Below are 27980 nucleotides of genomic sequence, written 5' to 3' on the forward strand. Positions count from 1 at the left end.
AACATTCCACATTGCCATGTCATATACTGTACAGCAACCCTTAACTTCTCTTCTTCCCTTTTCCTCCCTCCTCTCCCCCGTCCGTCTGTCTTTCCGTAACCCCAGTATTCACAATACTACAGTGATACTTCAGACCTGTTAACACATTAACACATCTTTATGTACAACTCCTTCGTCAGTTAGTAACCTTTAAGAAAATAGTACAAAAAATCAAAAAAATTTAAAAAATGTAAAAAAAAAATACAAGAAGTGCCGTACAAATAGAAGCCTAATATTTTTTGTTTTGGTTTTGTGTGAGTGTACTGTACACCTGTATAATGTATATTTTAATATTTATATGCAGCTATTGTATTAAAGTATATTTTTAAAATAAAAATGGGTTTGCTGCTTTAATTTAAAATGTATACATACTGCATGTAATGAAACTTGTTAGGTTTTTTTTTTTTTTAGTGCCAACAGCAGAGATGTGACAGTGTGATTAATTTAAGGTGTTGCTTTTTGTCTTCTGTTCATCACATCCTGCAGCACCTTGAAGTCAGGATGTTTATTTCCACTGTGGGAGCACCGATTCATGAATGCTGCACAGCACCACCAGCAGGTGATACAGAGTTACTGCAGCACTTGTGAAAGTTTTTTACATAACTACATTCCGAAGGAAGAAGGCAAGGATCGGCTTTGTACACTTTGACGTGTACTGGCAATGATCTTTTTTTACAGGCTGGCAACAATTCACCGCAGGATCCAGCTCACAGCAGTTTAATGTTGCCAACTGCCAAAGAGTCTCCTCCTTTAGATCAGGGGGCATTTTGGCCTTCGGGGTTGTCTCACAGAGGAGCAACTGTTATTCTGTCTGTCTTGTTGGGGATGAGCTCCACTGATCAAAATATTGAATTTCCACTCCCAGATCTTTACTTAACTAAACTCACTCAACACAATTTAAAGGTTCAGTTCACCCACATGAAAAAAAATCTTTTCCCACTCAGTGTTTTCTTTCCTTGAGCTTTGAGATATCTTTCTCTGACATTAACGCTCGCACCCATTCAGTGGAAGTGACAGGAATTTTGTTAGTGGTTCTCACATCATTAAAAAAAAAAACCACAAATCTCGACATGGGCAGTTTTTATTGGACCTCCTTCTTAACTGAAAGAATGTATGTTTTGGCAGAAATCTGAAGGCAAAGGAATTTATAGCTGTTCAGGAAAAGCCACATTCGAACACCTGCCGTCAGAGAGAGGAAAAACACTTAATGTTACGCTCTGTTAGACATGTATGTGTAAAATTAAAACAGATTGAAAGAGAAGTTAAAAACCTGTTACTTCCTCACCTAAATGTGTTGTTAAGTTGTTGAGCGATGATAATTGTTTATTTCATGGAGTTTCAGTGCTGTTCAACCAACTCAAGCACTTGGGTTGAGTCACACACTGAATATCAGAACCTGTGCACACATAATTAAAACTGTCTGCATAGCTAGAAGAGAGAATATATTTTGTAATGACTCTTTAATCTCATCTCTAAATTAAATATATATCTGTGCAAAACATTTCCTTCTTGGAATCAAAAACAGTGTTGGAGAAACTAGTTCCATTTAGTAGCTGCTGGGACTTTCGATCATATCACACAAACTCTTCAGTTGCCCAGTTGTCAGCGAATTGCAGATGTTTGAATTTCCAGCACTTAAAAGCTGAGCTATGATCGAAAGCTCCAGAAAAAGCAACTAAATGGATCTTGTGGTAAGACTAACATTCCTGTTTTGCACCACAAGATCACAGTGTTTCTCAGTATTTTGACAGTCAGTGGATGGGTGCAAAAAAGGTTCACAACACACAAACACGAAGATTCAAAACAGTTTTTTATTACAAAAAGATCCTTTATTGGATTGTCTCTATTCACATTGATGTTAAAAGGTACCTTAATTAAAAACATCAAAGTCAAGTGTCCCCTTCAGTGAATTACTGTTCAACATTGCACAGTGCCCAGCATGGGAAAGACTCGCTCAATCATTGGTCCCAAATGTCAGGAGTCAAAACATCAGAGGAGCAGCAGAAATCCCGGAAACCACATCAGGATAAACCAGAAGGAGGTCCACGGTTACCTCACAGTGTAAGCTGTGTATGGCGGCATCAGAAATAATACAGAAATCGCTGGCAGACATTTGGCTGCTGCATCAGAAACTCGTCTTACTGCTGCAGGATTCGCAAGTGGAAGTACACACGAGGAGAGGAAGGTTACAAACACATACTGACAGTTAGGCGACGACCTGTCACAACTCATCTGCGACGGGACGAATGGGAATGAAAGGAGAACAAGTACGTGCACATATGCACATATACAAGCAGAATCACATTTTTCAAATTACAGAAAGCTGACAAACAGTTCCCTCCTCTCTTTGAACGACATTTAAATGAGCAACACAGTACAGGTTACAAAACAGCTTTTTCTTTGAGAACAATGGAGTTTAGTTTGATGAACGAGGTCCCGCAGCTCTGACTAAAAAGTGAGTTCAATTACAAACGAGACTTTTGAACATTAAAAAAAAAAAAAATCTCCCACTGTGGGAGCGACACGTTATTTAACTTTCCAGGAAGTTTCACCAGGTGCTGCTCACCCATGTTTGCATTGTCATGGTTCCATGCACACCTGTAGCAGTCTGTCAACACATATCACAATGCCAAGACTCACAAACAAAAAAACAAAAAAAACAGTGGCTCCATTTACAACTATGAAATACAACGACTGCAAAAACTGATAAAAACCTTCATGGTAAGGCTTTTTTTTTTTTACTCAAAAATGGCTTTTCATTTTGAAAACAACCTTAAATGTTAAACACACAAGCATTCATTTAAGCCAGTGGCATGAGAGCTTCTTCCCTTTCATGGAGTTATTGCATTCAGAAATCAGACAGCATCTGCCTGAATCAGGCCTCTGGGGTCTTAATCTGCTTTCAGCACCTTCATCTAAACACTGAGCAGGTCTCTCTGCTTATTTCAGGCTAAAATGCCTCTTGGCTCTGTCGTTCCTTTGATAGAAATCTGTGCTGGACTGGGGTCTTGGCAGGATAACAGTGGCATTCAAGTATCAAAGCACAATCTGAGGGCTTGAGCTCTGCAGCTGACATCATCGGTGTTGCAGGATTGCTTTCGAGGAAGTCATCCCATCGGGACGAACAGAGGAGAAGATAAAACAATATCTTTGATGGCAGAAATGAACTGCTGCACTCATGCCGCGATATCACCCCGCACCAAAGTGCGATGCTGAATCTCTTCAGGGGTGTGAACATTTCCACTGCTAGACGGTGGTGAAAGAAGTATTTGGAGATTCAAGGTGAAAGAAAATTCGACTCGACAACTTCTTCACTTTTGATTTTTCTGTCTGGAGGTGGGAATGTCATGTTTAAATCTGTCATCTGACACTCAAGGGTCACGTGCACAAGAAATATTTGGAGCACCAGTGATGCAATATTACGTTTAGGAAGTCATACAATCTCTGGCAGATAACTAAAAAACAAGGATCCAGATCTTCTTCACAAGTGGCATAAATGTCAATTTTCAGGCCCGGCTTTCTCCAGTCTCGGTTTGGACTGTTAAACTCTGCTGTACTTGAAGATAAATTAACGTTTTAATATAAAAAATGAAGTAAAATTAGCATGCTGAAGGTTCCATCACACTCCTGTTACAGCACAACAAATTGTATATTGTTATATAAAATGAGTGCATTGTCAATGCAATGCATTTTTATTCATCAAATGAGTCTTGTATCTAGTGACAACACGGGAATATTCCCCATCTCTATCAGCCATAATAAATGACATAAACAGAGCCTGAAAGTACAGCGAGGCTGTCATGTCGTGATGAATGGCCATAGAACTGGTTGCGTTTCACTGTGAACAGACCGACTAATATGGCTTCTTCGTGGAAAGAAATATATGAATCCTAATTGGGTGGATGGGCTGCTTTTCTTTCTGCTGCGCCTTCAGACAGCTAAAATACAAGTCTTCAAATCCATAATCCTTTGTTGGAGAGTATTACCACCTCTGTCTTCTTGTTCAGCACTTATCAACCCACTGAATCCAGGATAACTGTCCAGACTACCCATTAGACAAAGCTGAAACATGGCTTTGGATCTGAGGTACGAACTCTGCCGAGCTGATTCCTCTTTTCTAAAATAGTCTTACAGAGAAGTAAGTAAACACAGAGAAGATCTTTCCAGCCTGAGATTGGCTCTGTGTTTAAAGCTGCACGATCAAAGAATGTACAGAGCTGTTTGATTTCCAGGCTCATTAAAGTGTCTCTGTACTGTGATGTCTTTCCCCACAATAAAATATATGGGTCTTCCCATATGTCCTCATAGGCGAAGTCACACCCTCGGCTGGTGAGTGAGTTCCAGGTTGTGTATTTGCCCTCCATACTCACATTACTTAGTTTTTGTATTGTGGATTGGTTCCAAAAGCCAAACATGTCATGGAGGACAAAAGACCCTGCGGGATATCGGTGTGTAATGCCCCATCACAGACGTATCTTTCAGGGAAGGAGGGCTTCTCCCTCCTCAGCCCAGATGAGGTTCAAGACCTCGGCCTGCCGCTGCTCTCGCTGGTGGATCCTGCGCAGGCGTAGGATGTAAAGCAGGATGGCCAGCACCACCACCAGGATGCAGAGTGAGAACAGGTGGTGGTTGTAGACGAAGGAGGAGCGCAGCCAGCTGGGGTGGCTCTGCCGCAATGTTTCCTGCCGCAGGTCCCTGGAGACGACACGAAGGGCAGCAGAAGACATGAACATGACACACTGGCACATGTTTCATACAAAACAAACAACCTGATACTAATCCTTACTGATGAACGCAATGATAACAGTATCTGCGTGTGTTCTGTCATCCACTTGTCCCATACACTATGTGTTTTCTGTAATGTTTTATGGCAAAATGTTAACCTCAACCTGCGTGTTTTGAAGTTCATTAGAGTTAATTAGAAATTTAAATTGAATAAGCTAACTTAATAATCATGTTATTGTTGTTATATGTTGTGGAAACTTTTCAAAACAAGAAATCACAATTCATTGTAAGGAGTATTAATTGTAAAAGTACAGTGAGAGCATATTTTCCATTGCCTAAAATTCAATTTAGTTTTGGTTTCATTTACGTCTCATGAAGAAATAGAAATATGTTCCACTTGAGTGCAGCAGAAGGAAGACACACCCTGACAGATGATGGATGAAAGGCTAGTATGTTTTCTTCCTTTACGTCACAAAATTTCCATTTTATAATTCGGTTTCCTGAACTTAAAAGGTGAAGATGTTACAGGAAATAAACAGCAGCTATTGTCGTGACAGTGTTAATGAGATGCAAATTATATCTATTCCCCTGAAAGAAGGATATATTTAACTTTTCAGATTTTTCAGAGGTGTTATGGATATATGTACTGTATGTGTTGTAATTCTTGAGTTACCTGAGAGGCAGGAAGCGGGTTTTAAACAGGATGGCTCCCAGAGTCCACTGGACCTCCTTGTCATAAACTAGCTGGGCTGTTTTCAGACTCGCGTAGTTGGTGGGGAAACGGAAGCCTGAGTGCAACACCTCGTACATCCAGGCAGACTTGAAGCACTGATACCTGCAAAAGGGACAGTAAACATGAGACAGCTGCACCTCACACAGTTTCAGACCAACCAATGCCACCTACAGGCAAGAAAAACTATTACTTCAAAATGTTCACTTAAAGCTGTTGTTTTATTTTAAACGTGTAAAATGTTAAAATATTACCTGGTTTACGTTTTTGTTTGTTATGTCAGTCTTTGGTGCTTAATATCTGAGTTACACCTGTGTCATTTTCATCTGTTGTTCACTGCTAGAACGCTTAGCTCTAACTGCATTTCAAGACAATTAACACCTTGGCTCAGCTGAAGTGTTAGCTGTCCAAAAATCAATCAAGTCCCTGCCAAAGCTTACAAAAGCTTTCTTTGCCTGTAGGTGGTGTTATTGACATGTCTACACATGCAGCAGCTTCTTTCCTTTCCTCTTGGTGGTGCAGGTTAGGTGTAGAAGTAAGACGACAATGACTAAACAGCACCTCCTTGTGGAGAATCTGCTAAATGTAAATTGGTGACTTTGTGACTAATTGATATGCAACATGTATAAACAAAACTGTTGCTTGCTGCACCCGTTAAATAATGATTTTTAATAGCAAAACCAACACCAATACCTAAAGACAATGTGCATCATTTTCTTTAGCACTGATATATTATGACAGAACAATATTTCTATAAATGTATTTTGATGCACGTTTTGAAGTATGGCATCAGAAGACTTCCTCTGTTTGTGAAACATTTGGAGAGAAACAAAGCTTATATCAAACGCACAAAGTTACAATTTCTTTTTCTACACACAGAAGAGTTCTCATTGGTGTGTGTGTGTGTTTTTTACTTACTTAAGTCTGCCGAGGTCGGCCTGCTGAGAAAAAAGTTTATTGTCCAGACGCTGTTTCAGTGTCGACCACTTGGTGGAACAGAAGTCCTGCAGGAAAAAAAAACAAAAAAAACAACTTGGTAACTTTCTACAAACAAAGACATTTTTTCAGTTACTCATGAAAAGACTACGTCTGGATACCATAGCAGCTCGGGAGTATTTCTCGCTGTCATACTGTCCTCCCAACCTCAGCACGTCCTCCGTACAGTAAAAAAACTCGGAGAAGCCGTAGAACTCACTGTTGCTAAAGTTGATAGGAGCCTGAAAAAAAGCAACAACATGGGATTACACTTTATTTTTTGGCACGTCTGCTTTGTGAGGAATCAAAGCAGGTTGTCCAGTGAGTGGACATACTGCCCACGTTATAAAGAGGGGCAGGTGAAAGAGATTAAAAACAATCATCAAATGAAGGAAAAACATCTAAATGAACATGTTTTTTTATTTGGCTTACCAAAATGTTAAGATATCATGCCGCCATATCATTATGCTTACAATAACACACTTATATTAAAGGTACAATCTCTTCTTGATGTGTGTTTTTTCTTCCATCATACCTGGTATACGCCCCCTGGTGACATGGTGCCGTTGTGAAGGCCCAGGAAGGGTCGAACGACCTCTTGACACCGCGTCCAGTCACCCTGACCCCGCAAGTATAACGTGTTGTTATCTCTCACAGCTGTGTCTGACAGACCGGCTGGCAGACAGGGATCCAGGTATGGCTTGTCTTCGTTCAGGCCTGTCTGCGTGGTCAGAAACCTGGACAAACAGGAACATGAAATGTTTTTTTTAGAAGCACTAGAAAGGGAGAGGTTAAGTATTTACATCTTTATCAATTACAGCATCTTTACAATGTTTAATTACCATATTCATTTGGATATATTAGCATAATTACCATTAACAACAGACTGCCTCCACTGACCTGCTTGTAAACTATATTTTACATAATGTACCACCTGGTTGAGAAATGTAGACTTGATTTTTAAGAATACTATTGATAAAAAGAAAGAAAGAGGCTACAATTCACCTAGACCACAGTCATATCGTATCATTTTTTAGTCATAGAAGTTGCAATAAAATAAAAGAGACATGCAGAGTGTGTATGTTTGTATATGTAAGTCTGAACCTGTTCTTTGCCAGCGTGTTGTTGACCAGCTGGTCCTCGTAACGCTGCCTGGCCATGTTTCCTCCGAAGCCGAGGAACGTGGTGACGTACACTCTGTAAACATGTTGTGTGTGCTCAACATCACAACCCAAATTAAACTCTGCAAGGACGCTCTTCCCTGCCTCCTCCTGAAAAACACAGAGACATCACATTACTGAAGATCAGACCAACTGTCTGGACTAACACGTTTTGGACAGTTTGTCTGGATATTGTGATTTTAATTATTAATTTAAAAAATAATGGGCAGATTAATTAAGTATGACATGTTTTTTTGGAGTAGGAGTAGTTAACACCGTTAACAGATGTCTCAGTGCTCGTCCTTACTTCCTGTGGTGAACTGAAGGTGATGGCGCTGGGCACCTCATAGGCTATCTGCAAGGAAGCTCCACCCATATCTATGATGCCCACTGTGCGCCGCCTGCTGATTGGCTGCTGGTTCTGAGACCCTGTTGTTACTTCAACTGTGGCATCCTCTGAAAAACGATAAATTAGTTTTGTTATGTTATTTTGTGCTTGTAAAAGAATATGTCACTGAACAAGGAAGCATCGTAAAACCAAAACAACAAGTCAGTTTCAGACGCGTCTTGTTAACATTAAACTGTCACACTCACCCTCATCAGCATGATCAAACCGGCCCAACACAAAATTAATGCCAATCCATGCATACACTCCTTCGGGGTTGAGAGGCAACAGGAACAGGTCATCATAACGACGATGAGGAGACACAAAAAACAAGCGGGTGGCAGTTAGAAATGACTGCTGCATTCTCTTAATTTAGTAAATATACACTTAGGCCAGTGGAAACTGATAATAGCATCGTACTAAGCAACAAACAAATCATCTCACCTTCCTGTTTCCCAGAGATGACCTCAGCATGGGAACGGGAAAACAGGAAGTCAAACTCCAGGGGAACATCAGTGACCAGGTCTTCTAAGATGGCTGCCTGCTGGCTACATACAGAGACACACGAAATGTTTCATGCACCAACAAATGACAGAAAAACAGACACAGTGCGAGAGCGTGAATAGAACAAGAAACAGAGAATAACTTAAGTTTATACATATGACGATGACGTACGTTATGTTTGTGGTGGTGTTGAATTGTGTTCTACTGAGGTAGGCGTTTTTTTATTTTGTCAAACCCGTTTATATCACTGACGGTAGGCAGACAGAAGCACCTCTCTGTATAATGTAAGTTTAACAGCACCACAAACTACACCCACCAAAATCACCCCTCTGAAACAGCTTCAAGAAAACTGAAGGAAGGATTTATATCTGTTGTATTAATCAGTTTTAGTTTGCGCTACATAAAGTAAACGTAGTACTAGGTTTTTGAAAAACCACCCAGCACGCTACAATATCACATGCTGTTCTGTGTACCTCTCTGGCAGCAGCCTCATGCCAGCAGTACAGAGGATGTAAAGTGGTGTCTCTTTGTGTTTGTTCTGTGGGACGTGAGCAGCAGCGAAGCTGAGGAGAGGATGGAGGTAGTCGCTGGCCTGTGCCGGTGTCTTCGCCAGGGTGGAGATACCTGAGAGAACCACCAACACACACAATTTTAGGTAAAGAGTAAAACCGAACACTAACTATAATACCCATACTGAAATGACCAATCTCTTTAACGCCATCTTTAATGTTGTAACAACTAGTTGATTCGTTCTCAACTAATCATTTTGAGACATTTTTTTAAAGAAAAATTGTCCAAATTCTGATTTCAGCTTTCGTCAGTCCTTTGTGACAGTAAACAATTTCAGAAAATCTGAGTAAAATGATTTCATGTTGGAACCTGTGGTACTGTTTTTCTAGGCTGATACCGATGTGTCTGAGAAAGCCAGTCTCTTGCTGTGTCTGTCTGCCACCTGGTGGAAGAACAGGTTCTTCAATAAAGGATGTTTACATTATGCCCCAGGGTACAAAGTGCCACGTAGCCTTTAACTGCTTCTCCTGGAACAGACCTTGTGTATCGAATCTGTCTGTCTCTGTACTTTCTTTCACACAATCTTTTACATTTTTGGCCGTGAACCAAACGGACAGATTATGATTAGTAATTATCCTCATACTGGCACCTAAGTGAACCTGTCTGCGCCTCAATGGGACCATTGTTTCATTGTCACACAATAAGAACACACAGTTTGTTTGTTCCAAAATGTCCTTTTCCCCTCCTCCACAAATCATGCTGCATCTGCACAACACATATAATTATGGTTTAAGTTTAGTTTTACATGATTAAAAAATAAAATCGCTGAAATTATATAAAAAGAGAAACTGAGAGTTGCTGCCTTTGGCTTGGCTCATTCTTGAGGTCCATTTTCTTTCCAAGAATGCGCTGGAAAGAATGAGTCTGTAATGCACAAAGGCACTACAGTTGTCCACGGAGGACAGTAGAGACATTCATGTATGGAAATACAAATTTAAATCCCAGGGCTCTAACTGAAGGGTGTCCATGCCATCCAGCGGACAGAAAAATAAAATGATCAGGGACGATTAAAAAAAAACTAATTTTGGGAGAAATGTAGGTGAATCCATGAACACAAAGTTTACAGATGTTACAAAACACTGATGAACTACATGAATGTACTGTATGTGCAACAAATGTTTTATTGATGTGCGCAGATTTCTAATTTCATTCTCTTATTAATATCTTTTTTTTTTATATATAGAATTAGAAAAGCAGCCATTTTATATTTGGGACAAACAGCATTTACATCAGGACTGTCTGAGACGGTGGTGAAAAAGGTTAGAGTTGTCAGCAAGCCAAGATCCAGTCAGCTGTCAGTTGTTGTTTGTTTGTGTGCAAGACTTTTAAACAATGTATGACATGTGACAAAACGCAAACAAATACCGCTGTGACAAACTACCAGCAAGCTGCTTCCTCACCAGGTTTGATCTTTTTGACGACTGGTTTGCGGTCGTGGTCCTTCATCTGTCTGATGTCCAGCAGGGTGTGAGGGTTCCCGTTATGTGGCGGCCAGTAGTACACAAAGACCCGAGAACCACTGCTGCCACAGTCCACCACGATCCCGTAATTCAGAGCAGGGTTGAGAACGTCAGTGGCCTCCATGGACTCTGCGAGGGAGAGGTACCTGGAGAACAGACACAGGATGAGAAACAGTGTTTATATACTGTGTTTTAAAAGAAGGGCATGAGTGAATGGATTGATAGTTTATTTTTATGCTGGTTAATCTACAGGACCCATCTGCAGGAGCCTTTGGCTCATACAAGTCATCATGTGTCATGTGTAACTTTGTGTATTTGTCCTTGGTCGCCAAAAAAAAAAAAAAGCACCTGCAGTAAGTCACATAAAACGAGTTTGTGTGACTTTGAGCTGTCTGGCTTCAAAAACAAATGTGATAACCTGTTCTGATCGAGCTGGTTATCAGCTCGTTATGTTTACCAAGAAGTTTCCAGTCTTCATACAAGTTCATGTGAAATCAAACATCATATGCAAAGAAGAAAATCTGAATTATATCCAGGTTGAAACAGCATTTAAAATAAATAAATAAGCAGGGTTCCCACACCTTCATAAATGTCAAATTCAAGGCCCACTTCCATCAATGCCAAGGCCCTAGGCATAGTTTAATACATAAATGAAGGTTAATTACTGTTCCAACATTTAAAGAAAACTAACAGGCTTTATAGGAGCTCAGGGACTAAATTAAAGAGGCATAAATTACTGTAGAGAGCCTTTAATATGTGAACAATTCTCAACTGTGTTGTAGCATAAATTATAAACTTACTTTTTTCCCCTCAAATTCACACATTTCAGTGATTTCAGGGACCTGTGGGAACCATGTATACGGTGAATTTCTTGAATTAAACTTGTAATTAGTGTTACTGCTGGAGCAATGTGTGATTGCGGCACATCTGTGTGTCAGTTAATCCCATCACGGCCCTCGTTGTGGTTGGATTAAAGACAATAACTGATAGTTAACATGCTCCCATGTGTATTATTTTACAAAGAAAGGTCACTTTTGTTTTCAGGATCCTCTTTAAATGTATGCTGTATCTCTTAGTCCTTGTTGACGGTGCATATCTACTTGGGACCTAGTGATTTATATAGAAGCACTACACTTTTACACACTTTCCAAATGAACGAGGTGGACCCAGAACCAGAGCTAGACCGCCTCTCCCTCCAGCTCCAAAGCAACACGTCCTACAGATCATGTTTGTGCAGAATTCTCCAGCTCGTCCCAACATCGTGACTCTCTACTACTCACATGTTGACTCGGGCCTTGGGCCGTCGCTGCGAGCCCCATAGCTGCCTCTGGTAGGTTCCCAGGAGGAGGGTGGCAGAAGTGATGAAGAGTATCAGCAGGAGCAGCAGCCTCTGCCTGGGAGCACAGCCCAGAGACAGCAGGGACACGCTGCAGTACCAGGAGGCCGGCAGGCAGGAAAAAGTGATCCTGTGGAGGAAGAGCACAATCATTTACTACTATAAACACTGTGGAGCAGAGCTGAGTTTGAGTCAAAGTTACATCAGAGGTTGTTATCAGTTTCTTACCTTGCCATATGTTCACGTTGGCAAAAAAAAAAAGTACAAGATTTCACAGTCGTCACCTCATGGTGTCTGCAGTGTGATCAGGATCCTGTCCAGAGTTGATGTTTGTCTCCTGCCTGAAGGAACCAAGAGATTAAACAGTGCTGACAGCCCTTTAAAGAGACTGTATTGCCTAATAGTTGAGCGATTGACTTAATCCACAGTTAAGATAAAAAAAAAACACCACGGTTGGCCTCTACAAACGACACACGAAGATGATCTGACATGTTTTCCAGCTTCGCTTCAATCTGGCTGATTTTATCCATTATTGTGAGTTAGCAGCTGTTCAGTTACAAACCGGTTAACGGTTCCTGAACTACTCACAACGGTAAAGTCCGTCCGTGTGCTGTCACTCACCTAAACGCGCCTCTCCTCTGCCATGACGGTACAGCCCGTCGACAGAAACGACGCTAAGATGTTTTCTTCTCTCGCTTCACTTCACGGAGATTAAATTTTTAAACCAAGACGACCAGGCTAACGGGAGGAAATGACCGAAACAACCCGACCGACTTCCGCTCGGCCCGAGTGATACGTCATCAGAAACGTCTCCGGGCCGCTCGGCCCGAGTGATACGTCATCAGAAACGTCTCCGGGCGTGCTGCGTTCAAAGCTGTGGGAAAAACCACCACTACAAGACAGAGGGGTGACCGTAGACATAATAATATATATTATATTATTATGTCTATGGTGGTGAACTAGAGAGAGTAGAATACTAAATATACTAAAATACACTTTGTTCTGTCCAGATTTTATCCCATGATGCATTTTAAACTCGGGTTTTAATGAATAAAGTAAATTTAGAGACTTGCAGAAACTTTAACTACCTCAATGTTGTTGAGTTATTTCTTAAATATTTGGAAATTTGGAATGATGTTGCATCTTAAAGTTGACTGTTCTGAGGCATGTGGATTATTTTGGACTAACACATTTTGTAATTTCTGTAATTTCTGGGATAAATAAAGTATATCTATCTATCTGTCTGTCTGTCTGTCTGTCTGTCTGTCTGTCAATTTTTTGATTAATTGATCATGCTTGTTAGAATTCCTCCTCCAGGTAAAATAGTTGAAGTAGCTTTAAACATATGTACGATGTTATAGTGTGCACCCTAGGTGATGATACGTGTTAATTACAAACATACTTTGCATTTGTAAATAGAAAGAGTGGTAATTTAATAATAGTATGTAAGCCCTAAATTGGATTAATCGACCTTCTTTGCGGACTTTACAAAGTGCGCAGTTTTCTTTGGAAGGCATGTGGAGGAAATTTAATGAGTGAAAAGTGTATGAACTCCATGAATAACATGTCTCGATGTGATATCTGAGGGGAGTGCCAGCAGATTAACGCATTGACAAACTATAGTTAGTTGGTCTAATGTGCTCATAATTGTTTCAGTCTGATCAACTCAAATTTACTTGGAATTTACTTCTTTACATGAGGACTACTCATGAGAAAATTATTATTATCTATCTCTATACTTTTATACTTTTCCCAAATGATGCATTTTTATGGTTGCCCATAAACTCGTAAAATCCACTTCCCGTACACACATGTGACTTCAGCGTGTTACAAAACCATGAACACCCACTGACGTGAACCCCAGCAACGTCATGTGCCCGCCTCATTTTTAAGACCGATTTTGGCCAATAGAATGAGCTGTAGGTGATTGACAGCCCGCCTGTCCAATCAGCTTTAACTTAAAGCGTGACTCGCTGACAAACCCACTAAGATCCTACCCGCCTAGACTCTCCCGGTTTCCGGACTCTGCACAGCTGCCTACCGCGCAGCAGCAGCCACCCGCCAAGACTTGGGACGCTGAACTGCCGGGAAAAACTATACCAACAGGCGGGTCGCTGAAAACATCGACTTCAACAGAGTTAAAGGACTTAAATCTTTTCCTCCCTTGAATGGAAGCGGACGGCTTGTCCCGGCGGGCGTCCATGGAAACACCGGGCGTCGACAGCCGGGTCACAGGCGCTCCAGGCGGTGCAGGCTTCCGATGGCTGGATGGCAGAGTCCTGGATGTCACGGGGGGATTTGTCGGGTCTCTTTCACCAAGAATGACAGGGGGACATGACTTTGCACCGGTGTTGCATCGAGCAACTCCGGAGCCCTCGACCTCTGTGGAGCCAGAAATAGACTATGAAGGACTGCCCCAAGGAGCAGCCACCAGCACACACATGCTGGCAGGATCCGTGGCTGGAATCATGGAGCACTGCCTTATGTATCCCATCGACTGTGTCAAGGTACAAAAAGCAGATAAAAGCAACACATTGCTCCTTTTTGAAATGTGTTTTAGGCCGTGTTTATGTCACAGTGAAAGCAGGCCGCGATACAAGCCTGAGCTCGAGTGGCGTTAGGCAAGCTAACAGAGGTCAGTTAACTAACTCACGGTATCCAAACAGGAAATAACGCGACGTGGGCACATTATAAAACCCCAACACGGGTGGGTTTTAACTTCTTTTTTTAAATCTTACCCCCTGCTTTCACGTAGCCAGATGTTTGTGTCATAATAACAAACACTTTGACAGCTGCGTCTCGGCTAACTTGGCTACATACGTTAGCTCACAAGCTTAAAGCGGCAGTTGCCCTTCCTGGCTAGAGTTCCATTATCGGACACGTCTGACTTTCCTCTGAGATAAATCCACTAAACTAAAGATGTATACATATTTCTTCATGAGTTATGAGTTGATTTACTGCAGCTGCCACGTTGTACTATCACTGCAGTACTGCTATGCTCCTCCTCGCTCTCTACGTTTTGATAATACAAGAAGTAATAGATTACCTTGTTTGACACTGAGGGAGGTCATAGTATTATAGACAGACTCATCCTCTGGACACACAGACAGGTTCTGTGAGGTAAAGACAAGTCAGAGAACTGGTTAGAAAAACAAAACGACACGTAGATTTCAACAATTAATGGAAAACATGAACACATTTTGATTTTAATTAGCATGGTCTCTGTTTTAAATGTGTTTCCACGATGGATTTTGAAGTGTCGCATTAGTGAAGTTTGATGAAAAGGACAAAAGGAAGCACGACATCACAGATGATTCAATGTGGAAAGTTTTTATTGGGAAGATGAACCAGTGTCCTGGTGGATGATTAACACAAATGGGTCATCAGTCACTCACCTGTGTGTCCGTATAATTTATTATATTATAGGTGACATGACTGAACAGTTTTATGATTACCCCTCATGCTGATGAAGGGGCAGTGATCTACACACACGTTTCACTACATGGTCGCACTTTATGTGAGGACAGTTGTTATATGACAGTTATGAAGTTTCACCGTAACCTCTCTCTGTGTTCATGACTTCCTCACTGTGTTTTAATTAAAACCTTACATACAAACAAAGTAGTACTCTCCATACGCAGCGCACAGAAATCATGTAAGAGATCACACAAGTGGAGTTGGATCATCCCCAGGAGGAAAAAAAAGTTTAGCTTACATCTATTTTCTATCTAGTTTCCTGTTGTACAAAATCAAAGCAGAACTTTTAATTTCTCAACAGTGTTAGTCATTAGTTTCGATTTGCAACACTACAGATTTTTCAGGAACTGTCTACTGTACTGAGCCCCAAGGAAAGGAAAACCAAACTAGCCACGCTTACTTATTCCAGCTTTGGAAAGTTAACTCCAAACATACCTCAATACTAAAATCTGTTGTCAAAAGCTGCTGGACTCGCACAGTAATCTCACTTGTCATCAAGGACCCATGAATTAGAATTAAATGCTTAAATGGCATTTGTTGACATGAGAGTCCTGATGTCTGTGACCAGTTGTCTTTATTTTAAGTGCTTTCTGTCCTGTCTGGTATTAAGTTGCTGATGTTGTATCAGAAGACAATGAACAAACAGTTAACAGTGATTAAACAAAGCTCTTGTTCATAACGAATTCTTTGATGAATAGCTCATCTAGTTTATCACATTTTCAGCAAAATGGCTTCGAACCTCCCAACGTCTGTGTTTACAAGAGCTGCAAATCATTGCATCAGAGTCACACAGTGCGCAGCAGATTGTCTTTGTGTTGTTTTAATGTAATCATTTTAACTGGTCACACTGTGAACAAACTGAATTATTATTGTGAAGTTCATTTTGATAATTCTTTGTTAAAACGGCTTCCTGGGTACATGTTGACATTAATTCCCCATTCCTGGGAAATCCACACCCCTGCCAGGATCTTAGATTATAAAATCCCTGTCTGCGAAAAAGGAAAACTAGGATGAGTTTTGTTTTGCGAGCCCTGGTGACCTTGTAATTGTCAGAATTAAATTAGTACAAATGTGGAAAAAAAACACTATAGGTGTGTTTCTAACGTTAAAAGAAAGTTGTTTAATGGCCTCTTTTCTTTTCATTTTTTTGCCTTCCCCCACCCTTGTCCAGCCTGTTTCAGCCACAAAGATAAAGAAAAATAAGGAAGTACTTTTTAAGTCAAGGAAGTTTTTTTGTATTACAGTAATGTTTTGCGTACAACTTCCCCATCTCAAGATTTCTTAATTTTCACAATCTTTGCTTCCTACAGCAGATTGGCCACCACTTTTATTTACTTAAGTTTATTCTCTTTTTATTTCCTTCCTTCCCGTTCCTCACAACGTATTGGGTAGTAAAAAAAATATTATCCAATATTTTTTAAATAAGCACAGTTTTTGCAATGATCCTTCAAACAAAGCTATCAAATACTTGTGTCAAAGATGCAGATAGAATATTTTACACTTTAACACCGAAACAGTAAACAACTAGAAATCAAATCAAATTGGCATACAGATCTATTGGTCAAACTCTGCTCAAAACCAAGCACTCCTTGTACTCTTACAACATTGTCAGATGTGTTGACACAGTTCAGTCAGATTCAGGTGGGTTCAGTCGAGTTCAAACCAAACACAGGTTTTCAATTGAAATAGTGGTCCTGTGTTTTTTTTGCCGTCTTTGAGAAAGCCTGTGAATCAGAGATACATTCAAATCACCTACGGTACAATACAGCGTCACTGTAGAGACATGACTCTCTAGGCTTTGTAGTTAGGAGATGAAGTATTACTTCTGTGTCGTCCAATCAAAGACTCTTTGTTACTAACCTAGATCCTAGCTTACAGCCTCAATGATCATTGTTTCAGACGTAGAGGTTTGTCCTACAGGACAAAGGCAAACTTGCAATAGGACCCTAAAGCCTCGTTTCTACTGCACGGTGCCGCTCGGCTAGACTCACTTTTGGTACAGGTTACTTTTCTCGATTTCAGATAGTTCCTCCCTCAATCTAAGCGTGATTCTTTGCCGATCGTCATAGAAAGGCCATGTGAAATTACCACGACATCAACCTTCAAAGCGACACAAACACAGGAAACAATGCAGGATATTGAAGGGAAGTTACGATTGATTCCCAGCATAAGGCTGTTTTTCACAGCAAGGAGACAAACTTCCAGAAACAGCTGCAGGCAGCGAAACATGAGGCTGCTCAAACAAACACAAGTTTGTGAGTCCTACGTTAGAGCACAGACAATAAGATGACTGGTTGTTCCAGCTTTTACAAGAGAAAATTTCCCTGATCAAATAGCTGTGTTTTCCCGCCACCGTCTTCACCGTGGCTCGCTTTGAACTTCGACTGAGGAGATGCCAATGGAAAACCAAGAAGAGAACAGTTACAGTCGAGCTCAGCCGTAGCATGCAGTGGAAATGAGGCATAACTGAAACATTGGCACACAACAACATAAGAAGTCCACATTACTTTTTTTTAATCCTACAGAATGTAAAGCATGCATTAACTTGCCCTTCTTCGCTTCCCCATAACAAGTAATAATATAACCCCATATGTCACACATCTGTTGTTTGTATGCATGTCTGACGTACTTTCTTGACAAGTTGTCTTATTGCATTTACGACTGTACTTCCCCAGAGTCCAAATAAAGTACAGTCCACGTCAAGATGCTCATGATGTGACTTCTGACACATCACATGGATTATCCATTTTCCTTCCAGCGTTCTCTACATTCAGAGCAGCTATAAGCGGTTAATTCGTCCACCCTGTTAGGATAAAGGAGGCTGTACCACGTGAAAAAGTGATACGAACACAGAGCCCTCTGTATTGTCTTTTTTGTACACTGACACCTGATTCTGTTCTGGTTGATCTGTCTGGCGCTCTCTCTCAGTTTTGGGTTGGGCAGCCACTTCATGAATTAAAAAAGAGGGGGAGGCTGGGGGGAAAGCCAGGAGACCTGAATACACTGTGGATGACTGTGCACATTCCATGTGAGTTACGATTTCCCAGAAACGGGGAGCTGGAATGTCCGTGTAAGCCTCCAGGAGGCAGCCGTGCTCCCTTCTCTTGCTGTAATTATTAAACTCTGATGGGAAGGTCTAGGCCGGGGCAGTTTACTTATTGCATGTTGTGAAAAGTTTGAGGATTGCGCCAGCTTGGCCTGGAGCGTCATAGTTTGGCTCATTGCTCTTGTATTCTGTCACTTTACACACAAACCGTCGGCAGTGCAAACAGTGCTCCTTATCTGAGCAATGCAAGCGATATGCTGAGTATCTTTGCACCACTTCCTGGTTTCATGCATTCCTAATTCGTGGTTTGCGGTTGCCGCCCTGGATGTGGTGGTTTCCGTCTGTTATCAAAGTTGAGGCACAGTCATGAAGACGTTAAATGAATGCTGGCTGAAGTTTGTGTGATTTCTAGTTAACACATTGTCAAAGTGAGATGTGGACAGCCCACAAACACACACTGCTTGAAAATTAGACACACTGGTGAAACTACTATCTGTCCTGGTCACTCAAACTTGTTTTGCCTTAAAGGTTTATTGTCTTATGGTAAGATCCTTGCACTGTCAGTGAAACTTGAACTCTCTTGTCATGTTTTCTTTAATACCTGTAAGTGAGCATAAATAAAAAAACAATATTTTGTGATTAAAATTGGGATGTAATATCTGATGATGTAATATCTACATGTTTCTACTTCTTTTCCAACACTGAATGAAAAGCAAAAAATAATTCACTAGCTCTGTGCAGTTGGCAATTATGACTACAAGCCCTGCCAACTACCTGAAAATAATTTGGATTAATGTCTTAATTTATTTATGCGTCCGTTCTTCTCACTCCAGACTCGCATGCAGAGCCTGCACCCCGAGCCAGGAGCGCGTTACAGGAACGTGATGGACGCCCTGCAGCAGATTGTGCGGACTGAGGGCGTGTGGCGGCCAATCAGAGGTGTGAATGTGCTGGCGGTGGGAGCGGGGCCTGCCCACGCTCTCTACTTCGCCTGCTACGAGAAGATCAAGTTCTCGCTCAGTGACGCCATTCATCCTGGTGCCAACAGTCATTTTGCTAATGGTAAGATGCCCACACAGATACATACATACAAACCTAATACTTGTTACTTTTCAACTGTACTCTTAACCCAAATAGTGAACTCCATAACTGCCGGAAACAGATGTCAGTGATGCTTCAGCGCTGACCTGTTAATAATTCCTCAAGTCGTGCCCGTTTATAGAGCTGCATGGCAAACTGAGTCAAGATGCACACGTGAAGAAGTGTCAAGCACTTTGTTCATCTGCTCAAATCCTGTGACATTGATCTCGGTTATAATCCAAACACTCCTGTCATTAGTAACTTTGGTCTGAATCTGCATTGAGAGGTTGCCTGAACGTTGTGAGGTCTTCCTTTCTCGTCTTTTTCTGTTAATTGGCACATTCTGATGTTGTCATGTTGTCATTGTTTGAAGTGTTTCCACTTCAATTGAACATTGCTTGCACACAGATGGGCAATAATCCCGCTCCATTTTTAACTGTAACTGACTGGGGATCTCATAAATTGGACCAGAGACACTTCATCAGCTTAGCCGACTGGCACATGCTACAGCAACGACAACTCTGGTGCCACAACACTGGAAGACTGGATTGCAATCCGAGACTGTGGACGTTTGTGCCGGGGTGTCTGTTTCAGAGCACAATGCGTATTAGTTTGATGTTTTTATGGTGCATGCTTAAAGTATAGATGGAAACTTGCGGCTTTAACCTGCTCTTAACTGTTCTCTCTATCCTGCAGGAGTGGCGGGCTGCATGGCCACAGTGCTGCACGATGCCATCATGAACCCAGCCGAAGGTAGAACACTCGCGCACACACACACACCTCAGCCTCCTTTTGATGGTGCTATTCTACCATCAGGACACTTGGTGGAGCTAGAGACTCAGCCCAAATGTCACTCGGACAAACAAATCAGTTTATGAAATATCTATTTATAAGATGACTTATCTTAGTATTTGTCATCGCAATCATATTTATGGCCTGAGTTAGTGTTTTACAGAGTTTTGTGAAGAAGATAATACTGAACATAAATCTTTTTATGATTTAATTTAAATCTGACAAAACCACTGTCACTTCCTGTCTAGTGTTCCTGCCTTCCTCGCAGTTCTTCTGATTTTCTCTCTCCCCCCTTTGTTTCCCCCATCAGTTGTGAAACAGCGAATGCAGATGTTCAACTCCCCTTACCGCGGCGTGCTTGACTGTATGGCGTCTATGTTGAGGCACGAGGGCCCAGCCGCTTTCTACCGCAGCTACACCACCCAGCTGACCATGAACGTGCCCTTCCAGGCGCTCCACTTCATGACCTACGAGTACCTGCAGGAGCTCCTCAACCCCCACAGACAGTACAACCCTTCCTCCCACGTTGTGTCCGGCGCGCTGGCTGGAGCCCTGGCAGCAGCTGCCACTACTCCCCTCGACGTCTGCAAGACCCTCCTCAACACACAGGAGGCTCAGGCCATACATGTGATCCAAGCCAACGCTGCGACAGCAGCTGGAGCGGTTGGAGCTGCCACTGCCTCAGCCCCCGGCAGCCGCCACATCTCCGGCCTGGGCAATGCTTTTCGGACGGTATACAGAATGGGAGGCATGCCAGCCTTCTTTAAAGGTGTCCAAGCCCGGGTCATCTACCAGATGCCCTCCACAGCCATCAGCTGGTCCGTCTACGAGTTCTTCAAATACATCATCACCAAGCGGCAGCACGAGAAACGGCTGCGAGATCGTGACGGAGACAAATAAACACCAGGCATTAGGAATGGGTATCAGCAACACAAAGGTTTATTGCACCGTACCGATCACTGATATCGGTATTGATTTCTAAACATCTGAAAGTTTGAAAGGCCCCAGAATTTTTTGGGGATCCTTTGAGAGAAAATAAGTCAACCTCTGTTTTGTTTACTGAGATCAATCAAGCGCGTAGAGTTTGACATAGTTCACAGCAGGTGAGAAAACATCCAATTGTTAGTGGACTGCTTGTCTCGAATACTTATTTATTACACGTGGGGGTGACAAAATGTCCAGCATTACCCATCAGTAAGAAAAGGGCCTTGAAGTTGCAGACAGGTCAGTCACGCTTTCCTAAACTCGCCTAAAAGTTTCATGTTTGTGTTCGACTTGACAAACTCCCCACATTGGCTTTCAAAAAGCTAATTATTTATAGAAGCTAACGCACAGTAAAAGTAAAGCAAGTCAGTTTCCCCTCAACCACCTACAGTGCAGTTGTGTTGGTGTTCAGACACTTTTGTTTTGGCCCAGAACTCAAGTGCATTGTGTTAAAAAGAACGACTGAGGTTAAAATGCTGACTTTTAGGTTTAATTTGAGGGTGTTCACATTCACCTCCAATGAACTGTGTAGAAATTGTAGCATTTTTTTTATATATACATAACCCCCAAAAGGATAAAAGGGCTACACCGATGAGACGGTTAACGCCAAACGTCAGCACTTTGACCTCAGTTGCAATCCAGTGCGCCTGAGTTCAGAGACAAAACAAAAATGGATCCCAATCCAAGTACTTACAGTGAGAACTGCTCTGTAAACCGGGTCAACAGCCCCTCTCTTAACTGCACATGTTGCACTTCTTGACAGTATTGCTACCATATTAGCATTTACCACAAGGGAGCACCCAGCTCAACCACTACACGTAATACAAACAACTGGAGGTTACAGAATCAGCAGATTAGTTTGAATACTTGAGCTGTTGTACAGTAACTCTCAATAGGAAGAAAGACCGCAACAGTTACTTCAGATTACTAAAATTTCCGTCTCATGTGGGCGACAGCCTGTAATTTATTCAACTTTTTTTTTTCTTTAGAAGTCAGAACTGGTTTCGGATTGAAAATACTACTCAAAGTATTCAGAACTCAAATGAAGCAGGTGTGTGTGTGATAAAATTAATGAATGAATGAATGTGAGAAAATTAAATTTCATGGAGCTCATTGTCTGACCAGATTTGCTGTCAACACAGCCGAACTGAACTGTCCACTTTGTGCTGTCCTTCAAAGGAAAAATGCAGTAACATAAAGTAAATACAGCTTCTTTTTCATTAGCAGACCACAATTTGATTCCTTTTAAAGGACAGTATAAAATCAGTTCAATTCAGTGTCTTTGCACGTCTGAAGGCTGCGGATCGTCTCTGGACAGAGTCATTAACATGTAGACTGATGCTGGGCAATGAAAACTTTGTTGAACATATCCATAACGTAGAAGATGCCACATTCTGCATCTGGAACAGCAGCAAGAAAACCGTTTATGAACTGAGGATTTTTGGTTTTCTCCATAGTGCATATGTAGAGTTTTGGAACAAGAATATTTTATTACAGACAGAACAAAATCAGCATTCAGCTGTATTCATCTTAGACAATCACAGGTTTATTTTATGACTTTGAAACCGCACAGCGTCCTAGCACTTAATAGCAACCTCTTTATCACTGTTAGGACAAACATAGTAACTTTAAGTCAAGAGAATAAAGGAAATTTACTTCAACACAAGCCTTCAGTTAGCCGCCGTATATCCAACGCACAACTACTACAAAGAGATTTTCAAATAGAGATGTAATATTGTGTTTTAAAGCCATAAAACAGGATGAAATTGTACATAATACACGTATATATAAATATGGGCGATTATAGATGAACCCAGACTCTCTAACCAGCTAAGTTTTAAAGCTAACCTGTATGCTGAATTATATAAAATGAAACCATACAAGTTTTATTAAGGCTGCACTGGGAAAAAAATGAGGTTTTTTGTAGAAAGTGCACAAAATATTCAAAATCCGGAAGGTAACAACAGTACAGGAAAACCTGGATTATTTTAAATTCAGACTGAAAAATTCAATGGGTTAAGAGTATTTAAAAAGGATTGTAAGAGTTTTCCTCACGTGAAGCCAAGTTTCAAGATCAGGAAACCAAAGACAGAGCAATAGAGAGAGAAACAGGAGATAAACTGGTGGCTTGTCAGATGACGACACTAAATGTGAAATGCTTGAACACTGTTTGAGAGCAACACCTGTATTTTGTGAATTGTAAATAAACTCGCTAAGGCAGCTCCTCGCAGAAGCAGGGTCTTCTCTTGGTGCTGGCTCTCCAAGCGCTGAGAGAACTTCAACCTGTCTACTTGTCTTACTTTTTTCTCTCCTTTCTTTAGGTCCGCATGCTACGACAAAAAAGTCTGAGGTACTTGGTGGTAGATATTTCTAACATTTCACTATCTCACTTTTTTCTTTTTTTTTTACACTCATTTGCTTACAGTTCTTTGCACTAGAAGCTGTTACAACACAGGACACACACTTTATCATTAAAACACTTTGAAAAGCACAAAATTGATAAATTAAAAGTAAAAATGACATTGGGTGCAAACTGAGTGAGACCAAGGCTGTTGGGAATAATAACACTCCTATTAAAAACTGAAGTGATTAATTGACTGAGAAATTATTTGAATACTCAATTCATTTCATTTATCAAGCTTAATTTTACATACATTACACATTTTTGAGTTTTAGATAAAACAAACAAAGACATAACTTTTTTATTTTTCAACTTTTTTTATGCACCCATACTAAATGACATGTTTTGGATACCATACAAATTATAATAGAATCCTTTTCTCAATTTAAAACAAAAAGTCCAACTTGTTAAACGCTGCCACAAGCAGCTATACAAGAACTTTGCTTAAACACGTGTTTAAAATGCTTAAATAAGGCTCATTTAAATATAAACTATGATCATATAAAAAGTAAACACTATTACACTGAACAGACATGCCGACTTTCACTGACACACATAACACTTTTTGACACTAATAATAAATGTTGGTTATTACCAAATAAGTGTTTATGTTTAATAAGAAACTCCTACAGATGTTGAACAGACAAGATGCAAGACAGCCAGTGCAGGCGTCACAACCAACCAGCAGGAGTCACTAATGCATGGCCAGCACTCACTGGACACAAGCCAAATCTGTTGGTAGGTATGTACAGATCTCAGCAACATTAAGATAACCAGTATGAATGATGGCCAACACTACAAAGATAAGACGTTGTAAAAAGCACACTCAAGTTGTAAAAGACACACTTAAAAAGAAAGCACTTAACTTTCCTTAAAAGATTTACAGTAGCTGATGGCATTGACAATATCCTGAAGCAGTAGTTATGTAGGGTTTTGCTAAAGGCGGGAAACAAGCTGATGGAAACTACAGAAGACCAGAGGTGACGCTTTATTTTTTTTATTTTCTAATTCTAAAACAATACCTTGATTAGTTAATTGGCAGAAAGTTGACAGTTTTGATTATTAATTGTTTAGAGCAAAACTGCCTCAGCATTCACATGTTTCAGTTTGTCAGATGTGGAAAGTCATAATGTTTCTATTATAACTATCTTTTGTTCAAACAAAACAAGTTTAAGAACTTGGGGGATAGGCAGGTTTTGCTTTTCTGAATATTTTATAGACTAAATAGAATAATAAATTAATGGATGAATTAAAAATAATCATTAGTTTTGACCCTGTAATGAAAATGTTTCATGTACTCGGCTCTCCCTTTTCATTAGATTGATTTCTATTTTATAATAAGATTTTTTTTTTTAAATGTACACTTTCTTAATTTTAGAAATATAAACTAAAAACTATGAGGACATGATTTGCAGTTGTAGAATTATATTTGGAATTGCTGGTGACAGAACAGCAAAGTTATATATGCCGAGAACATCTGTACTTGTAAATATGTTTTTATAACATTATTTCCAGTCAATTATTTTGACATTTCAAGATAACAAATCTTGTTTTCCTTGTAATAACAGGTTAATTTAACTTGACTTTAATTGTAGTGTTAAACAAAAAGCCAATTTCTTTAGATAATGAGATAATTATTCACAAGAAAACTTATTTTATATGATAATAATTATGGAGAAAATGAATATAGTTCTGGATTGTTTAATTGCATCTGATTTCAGCCTTTAAGATCACTGCCATGACTGTCGGGGAGGGTTCGTAAGTCAACACATAAATGTGTAGTTGTGTTTGCAGATGCTGTGTATTCCTGTTGGCATGGCATTCCTGATCTCTGATGAACATAACTAATAAAAGGTAATGGCGTTTTATTGTGATAAAGGGTTGATCATCTCATTATCTTAAAGCTTGATTTTCTCAAGATAACAAAATAAAAAATAACTGCAAGCACAACCGCTTTTGTCTTCCATACAAAAAGCTTTGATTGAGATTATAAAATAAGTATTTTGTGTCCTCTCTGGCCTTCCGTAGATAAAAACTGGCTACTGCATTTTTTTCTGTGGACATTAAGCTTTCATGCCTTGTTGAAAGGTAGACAGGAAAACCTCCACAGAGAAACACAAGCAGACTGACAGAAAGCAGCACCTCCACCTCACCTCTCCAGCAGATCAAGTTTCACTCTAGGCCCCGTGTTTGTTGTCATTCCCTGCGGCCTACAAGCTAAAATGTTGTCTTTCATGTCTCTCGTCTAACTTTACCCCCTTCCATCCCCTTTTCTCCCTCTGTTGTTCTTTTTCAGCGTTGATGCTCTGAAACGTAAGCCTATCCATTTAGTACGACAGGAAGGTCTTAGCAAGTGAGGTCAGGCCCTCGTCTGGAGGGCGTATGGCAACAGATATGGTCAGGGCCAAGGTCAACATCAGGCGTGTGTGTATGTTGACGAAATACAAAGACAATAAGTTGACGGAAACCCAACTCACATTCAGCTCATCCCTCTAACAATTACCAAGGAGTATATATGAGATACAGAAAGAGATTTGAAACCAACGCGCTTCTCTGCTATCCTGCTGGTTTGATAAATGGTGTTTCTTTGGTTTTTAAATGTGGCATGAGTTTCTAATCTCTACATCGGTGGCGCTTCACCTGCAGGTCACACAAATATATACGATACCACACTCCATATGTGCACTTCATGACTGTGAACATTAGTATAAACAGCATTAATCATAATTTAGTTTAGCAATATGGCATGTCGCTGTGTTAATGCCCCCACATGCCAGCATGTTTTACAGTTGTACCACTCCAGAGGAACACACCCTGAAACCCACTGAGGATGATAAATGTGTTCATGTGTTTATAAATTTAACTTGACAGAAAACATGAAAACCTAGTGTACAACGTGAAACCTTTTGTGTATCTGTTAGTACATAATTGGATCTACATTTGTTAGACTTTCCTTTGACTGGTGAGATTTTAGTCCATTACACTAAATTAAAACGAAATCTGGGATATCTGCTAAGGAGAATCCTAACCTCTTTGCAACTTGAACCATAGTTGGAAACTGGAAAAAGGGCAAAAAATACAGGCCAAGGGATTCGTTGAACCATCTATTACCATCTATAACGGGTGAACTTCAACCAATCAGATCAACAAACCATACAACGTCAAACTTTCATCAAAGCCTGTTAGGAGAACTGCTGCAACTGGTCCTAGCAGCGTCTATGCAAATCTAATTGAGCAGCCACCATCTTGCAAAACAAGCAGTTTATTCTCCGACAATCCATTCAACATTTCACTCAATGGTAAAAACGGTGTACCTCTTTGAAAAGTTAAAGGATTACCAACATTAAGTCATTAGCATCATCTGGGGACCAAGAATTTCACTGCAAATTGACCAATATTTGTTGAGATATTTCAATCTGGACTAGCCTAGATGCACCCAAAGAAAACTGTCCATAGACGTCATCACAACATTTTTACTTAATTCTACTGATTTGTACCAAAAAAACTAATTTTTCTGCTTTCTTCCAGTTTTTTGGTACAAATAAGTAGAATTAAGTAAAAATGCTGTGATGACCTCTGCAGACCACCTGCCACTAAATTAACTAAAAAAGTAGTCTATTTGAAGTACTTGAAATACTAAATGGCTTACAGTTCACTGGGGAAAGTATGTTTGATTTTGAAAGAAGGGAACAGTCTATCCATTGACTTTTCTACAGGACTTTTTATGAGAAAAACACTAAATCTGCGTGTACAAGATCCAGATTTTTGAATACTAACCAACTCATTATTTTCCATAATTACAAGACAGAGAATATATTTGTGGATAGGGTGTGGCGTTTAAAATCCAGGCCCTCGACTGGATGGAATCAGGCCGTTAATCAATATGAGCTACTACATAAAAATACACCAACACAAAAATGAACATGCATTGTCTCCTTGGAGTGCCTTGTCAGCCCATGTTTACTAAAGGCTTCTTATTCTTAACCACCCACTTGAGTGCCTTCAGTTCGATCTTTATGCCACACCCTGCCCGTGGATGGAGGCCCAAATATTTCCTCTTAAAATTAATATTTTCCCTCTGCTAGAGGCACCGCTGGGTGTAAAGGGAAAGCTGGTTGCTGTTACTATTTCATTTTTAAATTCAAGTAAAATTAGCCAACACTTATCTTTCACTTTCACACTGTAGCTCCACATTTTTCCTGATTAAAAACCACAGTCTTACAGTCTTACTGTTGGCTAATTGGTTTCATTAGCTTTGTTTCAAGTGCCTTGCTCAAGAGCACATGGATGGAAGCGAAAACGTTACTCATTCACTT

At 40.5% G+C, this 27980-nt stretch overlaps 3 protein-coding genes across 10 annotated transcripts in view; 1 reads left to right on the forward strand and 2 right to left on the reverse strand.

Moving 5' to 3' along the window:
• The window catches only part of LOC104939516 (B-cell receptor CD22), a 509789-nt gene that overhangs the window by 169259 nt on the left and 312550 nt on the right, over positions 1–27980 (reverse strand). The window lies entirely within an intron of this gene.
• Positions 1833–12680, reverse strand: LOC104930031 (ectonucleoside triphosphate diphosphohydrolase 7). Its single transcript, XM_027283238.1, has 14 exons — positions 12506–12680; positions 12113–12225; positions 11829–12014; positions 10489–10694; positions 8992–9142; positions 8459–8562; positions 8224–8283; positions 7937–8085; positions 7574–7740; positions 7005–7206; positions 6592–6711; positions 6413–6498; positions 5438–5599; positions 1833–4734 (listed from the first exon to the last, which is right to left on the reverse strand). Exons 2-14 carry the CDS (start codon positions 12118–12120, stop codon positions 4518–4520), a joined length of 1818 nt encoding a protein of 605 aa, XP_027139039.1. The 5' UTR covers positions 12121–12225; positions 12506–12680; the 3' UTR covers positions 1833–4517.
• Positions 13865–23545, forward strand: LOC104930032 (mitoferrin-2). The gene is made up of 4 exons (XM_027283245.1): positions 13865–14391; positions 19241–19469; positions 20184–20240; positions 20590–23545. The coding sequence occupies exons 1-4, from the start codon at positions 14053–14055 to the stop codon at positions 21177–21179; spliced, it is 1215 nt and encodes a 404-aa protein (XP_027139046.1). The 5' UTR covers positions 13865–14052; the 3' UTR covers positions 21180–23545.

Source organism: Larimichthys crocea, chromosome X, assembly GCF_000972845.2.
Source record: "Larimichthys crocea isolate SSNF chromosome X, L_crocea_2.0, whole genome shotgun sequence".
Lineage (NCBI taxonomy): Eukaryota > Metazoa > Chordata > Actinopteri > Sciaenidae > Larimichthys > Larimichthys crocea.